General features: G+C 37.6%; 1 protein-coding gene across 9 annotated transcripts in view; it reads left to right on the plus strand.

Moving 5' to 3' along the window:
* The window catches only part of OtopLa (proton channel otopetrin-like a), a 317,850-nt gene that overhangs the window by 247,541 nt on the left and 57,149 nt on the right, over positions 1 to 13,160 (plus strand). For all 9 annotated transcript variants that reach the window (XM_083119032.1, XM_083119038.1, XM_083119035.1 and 6 more), the window contains one exon: positions 5,998 to 6,112. In XM_083119032.1, the coding sequence (XP_082975158.1) occupies positions 5,998 to 6,112 (115 nt within the window). The remainder of the gene's footprint in view (positions 1 to 5,997; positions 6,113 to 13,160) is intronic.

Consider the following 13,160-nt stretch of genomic DNA (forward strand, 5'->3'; position numbering starts at 1 on the left):
TGTCAGGGATCTGTCCTCAATTTTGTTTTAGGTATGGTTTATCTCCGTATTGCGTGAAGGACAAAAAATAGCCTATGTGTTGATATGCCCATACTATAAAAATCAGTCAATCAATCTACCTCTTCGTTTTTCTTTTTATGTCTCTGACTTATCTCTCTCCTTTCCCTTTTTCTTTCTATCCCTCCCTCTCTGTATTTCTTCCTCAGTTTCTGTATTTTTCATTTCTTTTTCCTTTTCTACCTCTCTCTCTCGTCTCGCTCTCTTTTCCCTGTTTTTCTATCTTCCCCTCACATTATTTGTTTCTCAATTTCCTGTCAGTTATCACTAGGGAACGGAACTTTATGTGCTAAAAAACTCAGAAATATTTTTTTTTTATGTCTCATAAATGTTGAAAATATGTGATAAAAACAGGAAAATATGTGACAAAAATAAAAAAGAAATATTTGGTAACAAAAACAAATTATTACATGCATTTTAAACACCTGAAATCAGTTTCTAAATGCTTACCTCTTAGTGAGCTATTTTTTTGGAAGAGTTGCAGTGGATAACCATAGTTTATTCCAAATTCTCCATTGTAAATCTGTGACGATTATCTCTAAAAAGGATCTTATATTGTGAGAAAGATCGCTCCACGTCACAAGAAACAATTCTTGCATATTTGAAGCACGAGTGCCACTAACGCTGAAGTTTTCCAAAGCTTTCTTTTCTTCACCTCCTTCCAAAACACATGCAATTTGGCACAACGTTTGAAAATCTTGGTTTTTCCCAAAAATAGCTGTACATTTAGACATTAGCACTTGTGCGTTAGATCCAGTGGGGGTAATATTTTCCCCCAGTAGGATCGTAGGCGAGGCGCCAGAAGTCTGCCAGCGAGCGTGTTCAAAGACAAAATAAACCTAACACTCGCGATATGAAAAAGGTGCGGAGAATAAACCTTTTTTCTTTCGAGGATTTCGTGGTAGCTGAAGACAATGAGCGATTTTATGTATTTAAAATGAAAATTCGCAATATATGTATCTACATACGGAAAACTGGAAAAATATGTGTTTTTATGTAAAATAAAATTTGCGGTGTTGACAGATCAGAATTTTGGCAAAAACGAGGGTCTCCATCTTATCGCAGAAAAAAAAAAACATTTATTTACCTAAAGTTCCGTTCCCTAGTTATCACGTTTGTTTCTCTTTCTTGGCGTGACCTTCGCTGAAGGCACCCAATTGTCAACCTCTTTCCTACACAGTACACTCTGGACTGCATTTTGCAGGTGTTAATTTAACGTTTTTAAAAATGTCCTTCTCTTTGCTTGTGAACCGTTGTAATAATTTAAAAGGAAATTCGTATTGGAACGAATAAAAGCGGTGGGCAGTTTCCCCACCGGTCTCGCGTCCAGACGAGGGTGAGCGAGTAAATATTTGGACGTCCCCAAGCGCCGCAGAAGGGGTCGTGGCTTCCGGTGGCTCTGGTTACGTTCACCGGAAGGCAGAGATTCGTTCAAACACTTCGCGCAAGAGGTCGCCACCAGGCACTCGTCTCACTTTTAATCACACGGCCAATGGCTTGTAGAGGGGAACCTAATCCCCAGGTTGCATGTATGCTCTAGTTCGCTCCGTTTGAACGCAACGCAAGATTTCTTTTCCCAATGGAATCATGCTCGCATAAAGAGTTAAGCATGGGCAATCTGCGTATTGAGAGGATTAAGCATTTTGCTATTGACGGGCGGAGGACAGGGTTGCCAGCTTCCAGATTTTGAGGGGCAGTCAGTTATTTAAGGCGAAGAGTGGCAGTGTGCATTTATTTCAATATCGTCGGAATTGGCGCTACTACTAAGAAAACCTGTGGGCAAGAGAGAGTGAATTTCTCACAATGTTGCAAGTGGAAGTGTTTTTTAAAGTTGATTATTAATCTAGATGTTCGAAAAACATGATGAATAAGAATTTTCAGAATCCCATGTATTCCTCATGGAGAAAAAAACGCATCAACTTCAACTTCCGGCTATTCAAATGTAAGTTTTAACTCTTTCGTCTGCCAATCAAATATTTAACCTGCCCTCTTTCCTTTCATGTGTTTTTCTGTGCCATCCGAAGTTTGATATTCCCAATAGAACAAATAAAATTATACTCCCATAAGCGTAATGCTAATTTTTTCTGCCCCTCCTACTGACATCCAGCGCACAGACCTCTTTCCCCAACATGCCACGGGGATACGTCGGTGCCGGAGTATCAGTTTTGGCTCCTCGCATCTGGCTGGACATAAACTGTTCCTCCTGCCATTAAGAAATATGTCACGCATCCTGTGACATTATTTCAGGGGACGTCACTTGTCCCGCATTTGGAAATTTCCGCGTGTATTCTGAACGCGTAGATCATCAACTTTTTTTTCACCTGAGTAGAGCAGATATAAATTGCAGATCCGCTTCACCCCCCGTTTGTGACCGCTACCTCCTCTGAACTCTTTCTGCTTCCTTCATAGCTCGCGTGGATGACTGTTGTAAGTTCTGTTCCGGATGTGTGGTAAACCCAGTGGCGTACGCAAGGGGGGGGGGTTACGGGGTTTAAACCCCCCCCTTGAGCTTGTGAAATATTATGAAAAATGCTGTGGAAAAAATTTTAAATGGCCAATTTACCACAGTCAAAGATCTGGGACAATACTATTACTATTACTACATCTACTACAACTACTACTACCACTAATAATAATAATAATAATAATAATTTGAATTATTATTTCCATGTATCATGGAGAAAAGCACAGCATTCCAAGCACACGCGTCTTTCAGAGTGATGCCTTGAAAATAAGCACAAGTTCTTGAAAGTGAAATATGAGGGTAACTATGATTTAAAAGAGAAATAAAATGTTTTGTATTTCAGTTGCAACAATGTTCAATACTCTGGCGTACGCAGTTTTTTTTGGGGGGGAGGGGCCGGAATAGTAAATGTGGATAACACATGGCTTCGTTTTGGAGGGCAGGATGCATAATAAAATATTTCGTATTTTTGGAGCTTTTCAGTCTATTAAAATTATATTCAAAGACAAAATGGCAATCGGGACTCACTTTAAAAGAGGTTTCGTATTTACACATTTTGATTTTTTAAAGTTCTTAACGGATTTTTATTTGAAAATTCTGATTTTCTCAAAATTTTGGTTGCGGCTGTAGCATCATCGGTAGAGGCATGCATATTTCGTTTTTGACAAAAAGAAAACGAAATTTGAAATAACATATTGCAATGTTAATTTTTAAGGTTTCTGAAAGGTGTGAGGTGCATTTTCCTACCCTGTTTTGTCAGGAAATGATGCGAAATGAACTGCAAAATGCGAAATAGACTCTTAAACACGAAATTTACCGTTTATATACCGACGTGACACTTTCTGAAGTATCCTGTGTGTTATGCAATTCACGGAAAATTGATTAATTTTGCTGTAAATATTTGAAAAGCAAAAATGGACTCCACTATACAGGAATAAACTTAATATTCTGGTAATGATTTAATGTGTTATTAGAAGGGATATGTTTATTTTGTGTAATAGTGCAGTTTTTATCAAATTTGGGATTATATTCACATTTTTAAAACCAAAATGTAATTTTATATACCGCTTTTTCACTTTATTTACAGCTTTTGAACCTGAAATTGACTCTGTTTTTATACTGAAATTTTGCTTTTTTATTTACCAAAAGTATGTGCCTCTAACCATCGGCCATGGCTCTACGTACGCCAGTGTTCAACGAACATGTATTTTTTTGTGTGTGAACAATGAGAATTAACTAAAGAAAGTTCTTGGTTCGTTGTTAGAGGCTAATGTATAAACAAAGGCTAGGCGGACAAGAATACAGTCACCAGTCTGCCTTCCCATTGTATTATTTACCGCAGTACGTTTGAATTAGTGTTGCCCACGAGACGAGACTTTGGCCTGTCTCGTCTCGTGGAAATGCTGTCTCGTCTCGAAAATATTCGTTTGTCTCATGACACATGGTCAATCTCGTCTCGTCTCGAATTTTTAAAAGCCTGTCCCGTCTCGTCCCGTGGGCAACACTAGTTTGAATGTCTCTCTTTAAAAAGTCCCACCTTGTTGACTAGACAATTATTCACACGACAATAAGCTTAACTATTGGAAAATGTTTTGTTGGTAAGAACAGCGAGACAATCCAGATGTGAATTATCGGTAACATTTATGCGGGGAAGAAGCCGGAAAAATTCCGACCAATTTCGGGAATCGAATCCGGATCTCCCGCGTGATTGTCAGATGCTCTACCGACCAGACCACCGCAACTTCTTGGATGAGTTCCATACTTTAATTATTTCAGTTTATTTTAATATATTTTCTTGTTTTATGGATTTTCTTCACCCTTAAAATGTCTCACCTCGTTGACCAGACAAAAAACAAAAACAAAAACAAAAAAAATGCTCCCAGGATTTGATAAAAATTGAATGATTAGAAAGTAATTTGTTTCTATTGTTTTCATAAATGGTATATTTATGTAGATCTCTACTACATAGTAGTAGTGGTATTAGTAGTATTATTATTAGTAATTCAGCTAATTAATTAATTATAAGTATTATTAATTAATTGTGATTATTATTATTTAATTAAAGTATAATAAATCAAAGGTAATGTGAATTTGGAGAAAGTTTTAGAAATAACCCCCCCCTTGACGAAATCCTGCGTACGCTACTGGGTAAACCTAGAATCTTCCGATACGATTCAGACTGTGTATATTTTGCAACACTTTCGCTGGAGGAAGACAATTTTCACCTGTGGTTGAGGGATTCTGGTAATATATGCAAAGGAGGTTGTAAAGACTGCAACAAAGATTTTTCCATGGAAAATGGCGGTCGCAGTGATACAATGAGGAATGAAGCAGCTTCTATTGATAGTTATGTGTAAAACAAAAAAGAATCTTCTGAAGATGAAAAGGTAATAGAAATATTTATTAAGGTTATGTATTGCAGTTTTTTTACCTTTTGTCCCTTATTTCCAACTATTGATTGCGATTTCGTCCGATATTTTCATCTGTACAACCTGGCAACCCTGGCGGACGTGGACATTTTGCAAGGAATATCCTTCCTCTTGGGAATATTGCTGAAGGAGTACTTTCCTCGGAAGACTCAACGCAGTAATACTAAAAAGAAGAAGAAAAACTGCGACTATACATAGTTAACCATAATAGATTCATAAAAATTCCAATTTATATTCTTCTTCTTAATGCATCATTAACTAAAGAGCTTTGTACTGTATGCCTACATAACAACCAAGCTGTAGTGGCTCAGTCCATTGGGCGTCTGACTTGACGTCCATGCGGGGAGACTTCCGGGTCTGATTCCATTCACAGGGTGGGCGATTTGAGGGTTGCCCCCAGGTACCCATGTATTATAGCCTTGGTTAATTCCACAGTCATTCGTTTCTCCAGTTAACTTTTCACGGTGCAGTGCCTTTAACAAGTTTCACGAATCGGATGAATTGGTTCATTTCGCTGTCTGGATTTTCTGAATGTTGTAAACTTTCTCGTTCATCTCTGTTTACCCTAGGCATCTTGAGGTTGATCCCGGCAGAGTCTTGATACGAACGGGCGGGTTTAAAATGTCAGCATATCATTCGCGCCCGGAGGGATGGATGCTATAAAAACCAAATGCGCTCCGGCTTAGGGCTTGGAACCTCTTCCCCTCTCGCCCCCCCCTCCCCCCTCCGCATCTCCCTTCTTGACATCATGTCAATTGAACAGCTGGCGACACGCGTTCTGCTTATCATTTTCCAGCGATACGTTTGCTGAAGAGGAAGAGCGCGCAGGAATTGGAGCTGCGGCGGGGGGGGGGGGGGGGGGTTAGTAATATACATAAATAATGTGATGTGTTGTTGCTGTACTGAGTTAGTAATCTGTCCCTTGCCTCGATCTATCGCTATATATATATTGTATGTACGTGTGACATCAAATAAACTGTAGCATATAAGAGAACATTATTATTTCTGTTATTTCATATTTAATTATATTTCTTCTCTTTCTTTCAGGACGTCGCTGTTCATTATTATGAGTTTTATCTACGCCAAATTGCTGGTAGTAATTTGCATAGCCTATGTCATATCCGAGGTCGTAACCCACAACGTGCCTCTTCACTACTATGAGGTTAGTGGTCCACTTTAGAATTACTATGGATGGATATGTATTTCCTTTGTGTACTAACAATATAGAGATGCATTTTATGTATTTATTATTTATTAACGTCTTGTTTTAAATGTTTTAATAGTTTTTCTTGTATGTGCGCATTGCTTGCATTGTACAATTATTTCTCTTGTAGTTTACGGTTCTTGTGTTCTCCTGAAACGTCACAACGAAAAACTGTGTTCTTATGCTTGTCATAACGGTAAACTACAAGAGAAATAATTGTTTTAAATGATGGAGCTAAGGCTGTATAAAGCATTTTCTTCCACCAACCATATACATAAAATTATACATTTTTATTAAACACGGAAGTGTGTGTGTGTGTATATATATACACAGGGTGTCATTTTAATGGCGCCCACGGACCACAGATTCGTATAGAGGACATCAAAACAAACAACTTTTCCCAGTAACATTTTTCTCGTTGGTGCATCGATTCGACGCTACAGCTGTTCAAAAAAGACCGTTTTGCCGTCTGGATGCTGGCAACGCAACACAACATTTTATCGTACCTGTGACGTCATATCCTGCGGCGAAACAGCGCACGGCAGGGTTGCAAGGAACACACAAATTTTGTGAAAAATGACAAACTACCAACCACATTATTAGCTGTAAAACAAAGCGAGAAACGCGTCCAGAAGACCGAACATCATAGCCTACCAGCCAGAATATCAGTAGTCATCTCTGGGGAAAGGGGAAGAGAACCAACGATATGAGAAATGGTAAAAAACTTATTCAAAATGAAATGTCAATGTCGGATTTTGTCTCAGCCTACATCTAAAATATCAACAACAATACATTTTATTGGACTTACAGCTTACACGTGGCTGTTTACGCCCAGCTACATGTCAAATATTTGCAAATCTCGTTGCAAGGTTGATATCTACAGGTTTGTGTCCAGATGCCATGCGGTACTTTTGTGCTGATAACGGAAGTATCCGAGGTTCACGTTGTTACATTACGGCTAAAACACGTACAACCACAGTAACAACGTACTGATGAATCAGTAACGAATATATTGCCCTGTTCACATTTGCAAACTATTACATGTGTATCCGGTGTAGCCTATAGATAAACACATAGTCGTCTCAGAGCTTGTATTACTACTAGTTATATCCCTGTATTTTCAATCATTTTTGCCACTTGCCTCATAATGCTCTGAATATACATTATATTATCTGTTGCTTACCTTTGAAATTTTGAGTTCTTTCATTTCTATTTTGTCATCTGTTCAGTGTGTCACAGACAAGTATCAGAAGAACGAAGTGGATAGAGTAAATGGTAGATGCCAACTTGGTAACTAGATTTGCAAATATTGTACATGTAAGCTGAGACAAAATTCGATATGACCACTTCCACTTGAATTCTATTTTCTTTCTACCATTTTTCGTATCGTTTGTTTACTTCCTGTTAGGTTACAGAACGTGTTTTCTCGTTTTGTGTTACGGTACATAATGTGGCTGATTGTAGCTATGCCATTTTTCACAGAGTATGTGTGTTCCTGGCAACTCTGGAACGCATCGCTTCACGACGGGATATGACGTCACAAATGCAATCAAATGTTGTGTGTGGTTGCCAGCATGCAGGCGGCAAAACGGGCTTTTTTGAACGACTGTAGTGCCGAAACGATGCACCAACGAGAAAAATTGTTTGTTTTGATGTCCTCCATACGTTTCCGTGGTCCGTAACGTATAGAGGACATCAAAACAAACAACTTTTCTCCGTAACATTTTTCTCGTTGGTGCGTCGGTTCGACGCTACAGCCGTTCAAAATAATAGACCGTTTTGCCACCTGGATGCTGGCAACCCAACACGACATTTGATTGCATTTGTGACGTCATATCCCGTCGTAAAGCGATGCGTTCCAGGGTTGCCAGGAACACTCATATTCTGTGAAAAATGACATAGCTACACTCAGCCACATTATGTACCGTAAAATAAATCGAGAAAACACGTTCTTTAACCTAACAGGAAGTAAACAGACGATACGAAAAATGGTAGAAAGAAAATAGAATTCAAGTGAAAATGGTCATATCGAATTTTGTCTCAGCTTTACATGTAAAATATTTGCAAGTCTAGTTACCAAGTTCGCAACTACAATTTAGTCTATCCACTTCGTCCTTCTGATTCTAGTTGTCTGTGGCACACTGAACAGATGACAAAATAGAAATGAAAATTCAAAATTCCAAAGGTAAGCAACACACAATATAATGTATATCTATCTATTCAGGGCATTATGAGGCAAGAGACAAAAATGGTTGAAAAAAACAGGGATATAAGTAGTAGTAATACAAGCTATCCGACGACTGTGTTTATCTATGCACCGGATACACATGTAATAGTTTGCAACTGTGAACAGGGCAGTATATTCGCTACTGATTCATCATTAGATTGTTACTGTGGTTGTAAGTGTTTAGCCGTAATGTAACAACGTGATCCTCGGATACTTCCGTTATTAGCACCAAAGTAGCACAAGGCATCTGGACACAAACCTGTAGATATCAACCTTGCAACGAGGTTTGCAAATTTTTGACATGTAACTGGGCGTAAACAACCACATGTAAGCTGCAAGTCCAATAAAATGTATTGTTGTTGATATTTGACATGTAGGCGGAGACAAAATGCCATATTGACACCTCATTTTGAATACGTTTTTATCGTTTATATCGTTGGTTCACTGAGATGACTTCTGATCTTCTGACTTGTATAGGCTATGATGTTCGGTCTACTGGACGCGTTTCTTGCTTCGTTTTACACTTAATCATGTGGTTGGTAGTTTGTCAATTTTCACAAAATTTGTGTGTTCCTTGCAACCCTGCCGTGCGCTGTTTCGCCACAGGAAATAACATCACAGATACGATCAAATGTGTTGGGTTGCCAGCATCCAGGCGGCAAAACGGTCTTTTTTGAACGCCTGTAGCGCCGAAATGATACACCAACGAGAAAAATGTTACTGAGAAAAGTTGTTTGCTTTGATGTCCTCTATACGAATCTGTGGTCCGTGGGCACCATTAAAATGACACCCTGTATATTCATTTCACATATGTTCAGACACACACGCTAGATTCATACATACAAATCTTATGGCGCTGAATACAGCATGCAAAATATTACTTAATAAGTATACATAATACAGTACAAACTATAGAATGTAGAATGCAAAATCTAAAATAATAATAATAAAATACCCACGATGTATTTTAAGAATCCATTCACATGCTTATGCCTTTCAATCAGCTTGACAGAGGAATGTCGAATAAGTACTCTGAAGAGAGTGACAAGCACGTCTGCTGAACGAAGCAACGGAGCTTACTATGCTAATGCTTACAGTATTTAGCACTTGAACCAGGCCTGGTTGAGCCTCCGTGAGTGCTCTCGTATGCACGTGTGGACTGCAGAGCGAGCAGCGGTACTGAAGCGTTGTAGGAGGCAATAGGCTTCGTCGTTCGCGTTCGTGCAGTGGGAAACCAGTCATCTTACTCGTGACAGTGCAGTACGGCATTGTAACCATGGCAGAAGAGATAGAAGGTTGTTCCCTCAAACGGAGTGCGGCTCCCCCCCCCCCCCCGCAGTATTTTTTACATCTCTAGGCAAACTGCCCCCCAACTCCTTACTGGCCCGAGGTCAAAAAAGGAAGGAGAGATGCTCGCTGTCCTCCACAAGTGCAGTCGAGATGTTGAACTGAGTTTTATAGTGGACTATCTGATTACCCGGCGTTGCCCGGGTATTTATTTATCCCAATCTTGTATTAGACAGGAGAATAATGAATTCTAACTATAGTGTAAAATGTAACTAATTTTAAATGTGATCGTGAATGTCACCAATTAGCTTAGCGACTCCGAAAACTATGGATTCGACACTGATCTAGGTCATTTGTGGCATTTTATTTTTAACCCCCTCTCACCCCCCATGACGATAGGTGATGAACTTGTAGTTGAACTGCATTGGTTGTCACGAAAAACTATGGATTCCACACTAATATCGGTCGTTTTCGCAACACAGCCTGAATGTTAGACAACCCGAGAAACACTTTCGTTGTGCGGGATTGCATAGAGTCACGGATGTCTGTTTGTGCGGAATTTAATATGGGTCGTTTTGGATTATTTTTACATGTCACCCCTTCCCACCCCACCCCTAGGGGTGCCAGGGGTGTCTTACCCCAAAAAGTATTCTTTCCAGACTTCAAGTGATACGTGTACCAAGTTTGGTTGAAGTTGCTCGAGAGTTATGCCGGAACAAACAAATATGCACACCCACACACATCCATTATCTGCCTAATTGACAGGTTTTTCACTGAAATCTCCAGCTTTCCCTATTCTCTGCCTTACGCTTCGTAATAGCATACGACCCAGTTAATTGAATATCATCCATAAGCTGATATCTCTTTCTTCTACGGACTTATGTGTAATATCAATATATAGAACGCCTAGTGGAAATATGGATGTATTCTTAAACAAGTTAACATTAGTACTAGATCTCGGAACAAAAAGCTCCAAAAAGAATATTGTTTGAGGAGAATTTAACATTGATGCATCTAAAGACACAGCAGAAAAAAATAGTTTTCTGGATGTAATGAACTCTTTTGGTCTGTTTCATACAATTACAACTCCAACTAGAATCACCAACAAAACAAAAAGTACAATAGACAATATTTTTACCAATATAAACGTTAATAAATATTCAGTAGAAACTTGCATAGGTTTTTCTGACCATGATTCTCAGCTTATTAAGGTAAACATAATAGAAGGCAAGCGGAATCATAAACCACGCGTAAAATTCAGAGTTATTAGACCTACAAACAATGATGAGAACATTTCAAAATTCAGAAACGCGCTTAAATCAGAAACATGGGATTTTATAAACAATATGGCTGTTAACGTAAACGCGAAATTCAAAAAATTTCTTGATACTGTAAGATACCATTTTAATAAATGTTTTCCCATAAAAAAAAGCACCAGTTCACAACAAAACCAATTGCCTATGGATAACCAAGGAAATTAAAAATCTTAGCAAATTAAAACGATCATTGCATAAACAGAGTAAATATGCAAACAGCCCTACCCTTAAAGATCATTACAAACAGTTCAACAAAAATTACAAGAAAACATTAAAACATTGCAAACAGTTGTATGTTGATAAAAAGTTGAATAATTCAGAAAACAAAACTGCAGAACTATGGAAAATAGTTAATCATATAACAGGTAAAAAAACGACCACGAATCAAGATATCATATTGGAAGCAGGTAATGTAATAGAGACAGATCCGCAAAAAATAGCTAAAACTTTTAATAATTATTTTGTTAATGTAGCACTTAACCTGCAACGTAACATCAACGTAACGGACACATATAAAGAAAAGTTCTTTCACGCATTCTTTTTATATGACCCTTACTACAGACGAAGAAATTTCCAACATAATTCGAAATATGAAAAACAAAAAGTCAACAGGGCTAGATTCAATGCCGATTAACGTGATCAAAGAGATTTGCACGTACATTAACGAGCCTTTGGCTAAATTAATTAACGAGTGTATGGAAAATGGTAGCTTTCCAGATTGTCTAAAAATATCAAAAGTAATACCCTTATATAAGAAAGGAAATAAAACAAAAATTGAAAACTACAGACCAATTTCCTTATTGTCAATTTTTTCAAAAATTTTCGAAAAATTAATTTATAATAGGATAATAAAGTATGCAGAAGATAAAAAGATACTCATAAAGCAACAAAATGGGTTTGTGAAATCGAAAACAACAAAAAATGCCATTTTTGATGTAACTGATAATATTCTTTCCGCCATAAACAAAACGTATTCTGTTGTTGGAATTTTTTGTGATTTATCAAAAGCGTTTGACTGTGTGAATCATCACATACTACTAGAGAAATTAAAATACTACGGAATCCGCGGTCTATCAAATAAATTAATAGAATCCTATTTATCGAATAGAAAACAGAGCGTTGCAATAAATAGCTTATCCAATAATGGGACGCAAACAACATATTACTCCGAATTGAAAGATGTGGTTATTGGAATCCCCCAAGGATCGATACTAGGACCCCTATTGTTTTTATTGTTCATAAATGATCTTTCAGCAAATGTTGAAACTGCCCAAGTTACTCTTTTCGCTGATGATACTACGGCTTTAGTAGATTCTGTTAACGATGTAACTTTAATTCAAAAAACGGAAGAAGCTCTTACTGAACTACAAAGCTGTTTTTCAGCAAACAAACTTTCTATGAACAACGAAAAAACTAATATAATAAAATTTGGTGTATCTAGAGCCAAGAACTCTTCTATTAAGCAAGATAATTTCACAGTAGGGCATGCCGTTATAACAGCTACTAACAATACAAAATTTCTTGGAATATTTATAGACGAGTGTCTAAACTGGAAAGTTCACATAACTCATTTATGCAAGAGGCTAAACACCGTATGTTACCAATTAAGAACCTTAAAAAATAGTTTCAATACAGTATGTATGCTAAATATCTATTTCTCAAACTTCGAAAGTATTTTGAGGTATGGTATCCAATTTTGGGGGAAATCGGCTCAATCGCAGAGGATTTTTAAAATTCAAAAAAGAGCATTGCGTATTTTGGCAAATGCACACAAAACTGATACATGTAAACCTCTTTTCAAAAAATTCCGTATATTAACACTTCCAAGTTTGTACATACTTGAAACACTTACTTTCATACACGAAACAAAATCGAACTATCCAAAGAACATAGACACCCACAATTACAATACCAGACAAAAAGATAACTTCCACATTCCCAAAGTGCGGCTAACTGCATACCAAACGGGACCTTTTTACTCAGGCATCCAGTTATACAATATATTACCAAAAAGTTACAAAAATTTTGAAAGATCCACAATCTTTAAAAGTAAAGTGAAAAAATTGTTATTGGAATACACATTATATTCAGTTCAAGAATTTCAAGAATTTAATAACTTTATAAAATAAATGTAGATTGTATACACTATATAATATGTACTTTTACAGCACTAGTT

Source organism: Lepisma saccharinum, chromosome 3 (genome assembly GCF_977018435.1).
Source record: "Lepisma saccharinum chromosome 3, izLepSacc3.1, whole genome shotgun sequence".
Lineage (NCBI taxonomy): Eukaryota > Metazoa > Arthropoda > Insecta > Zygentoma > Lepismatidae > Lepisma > Lepisma saccharinum.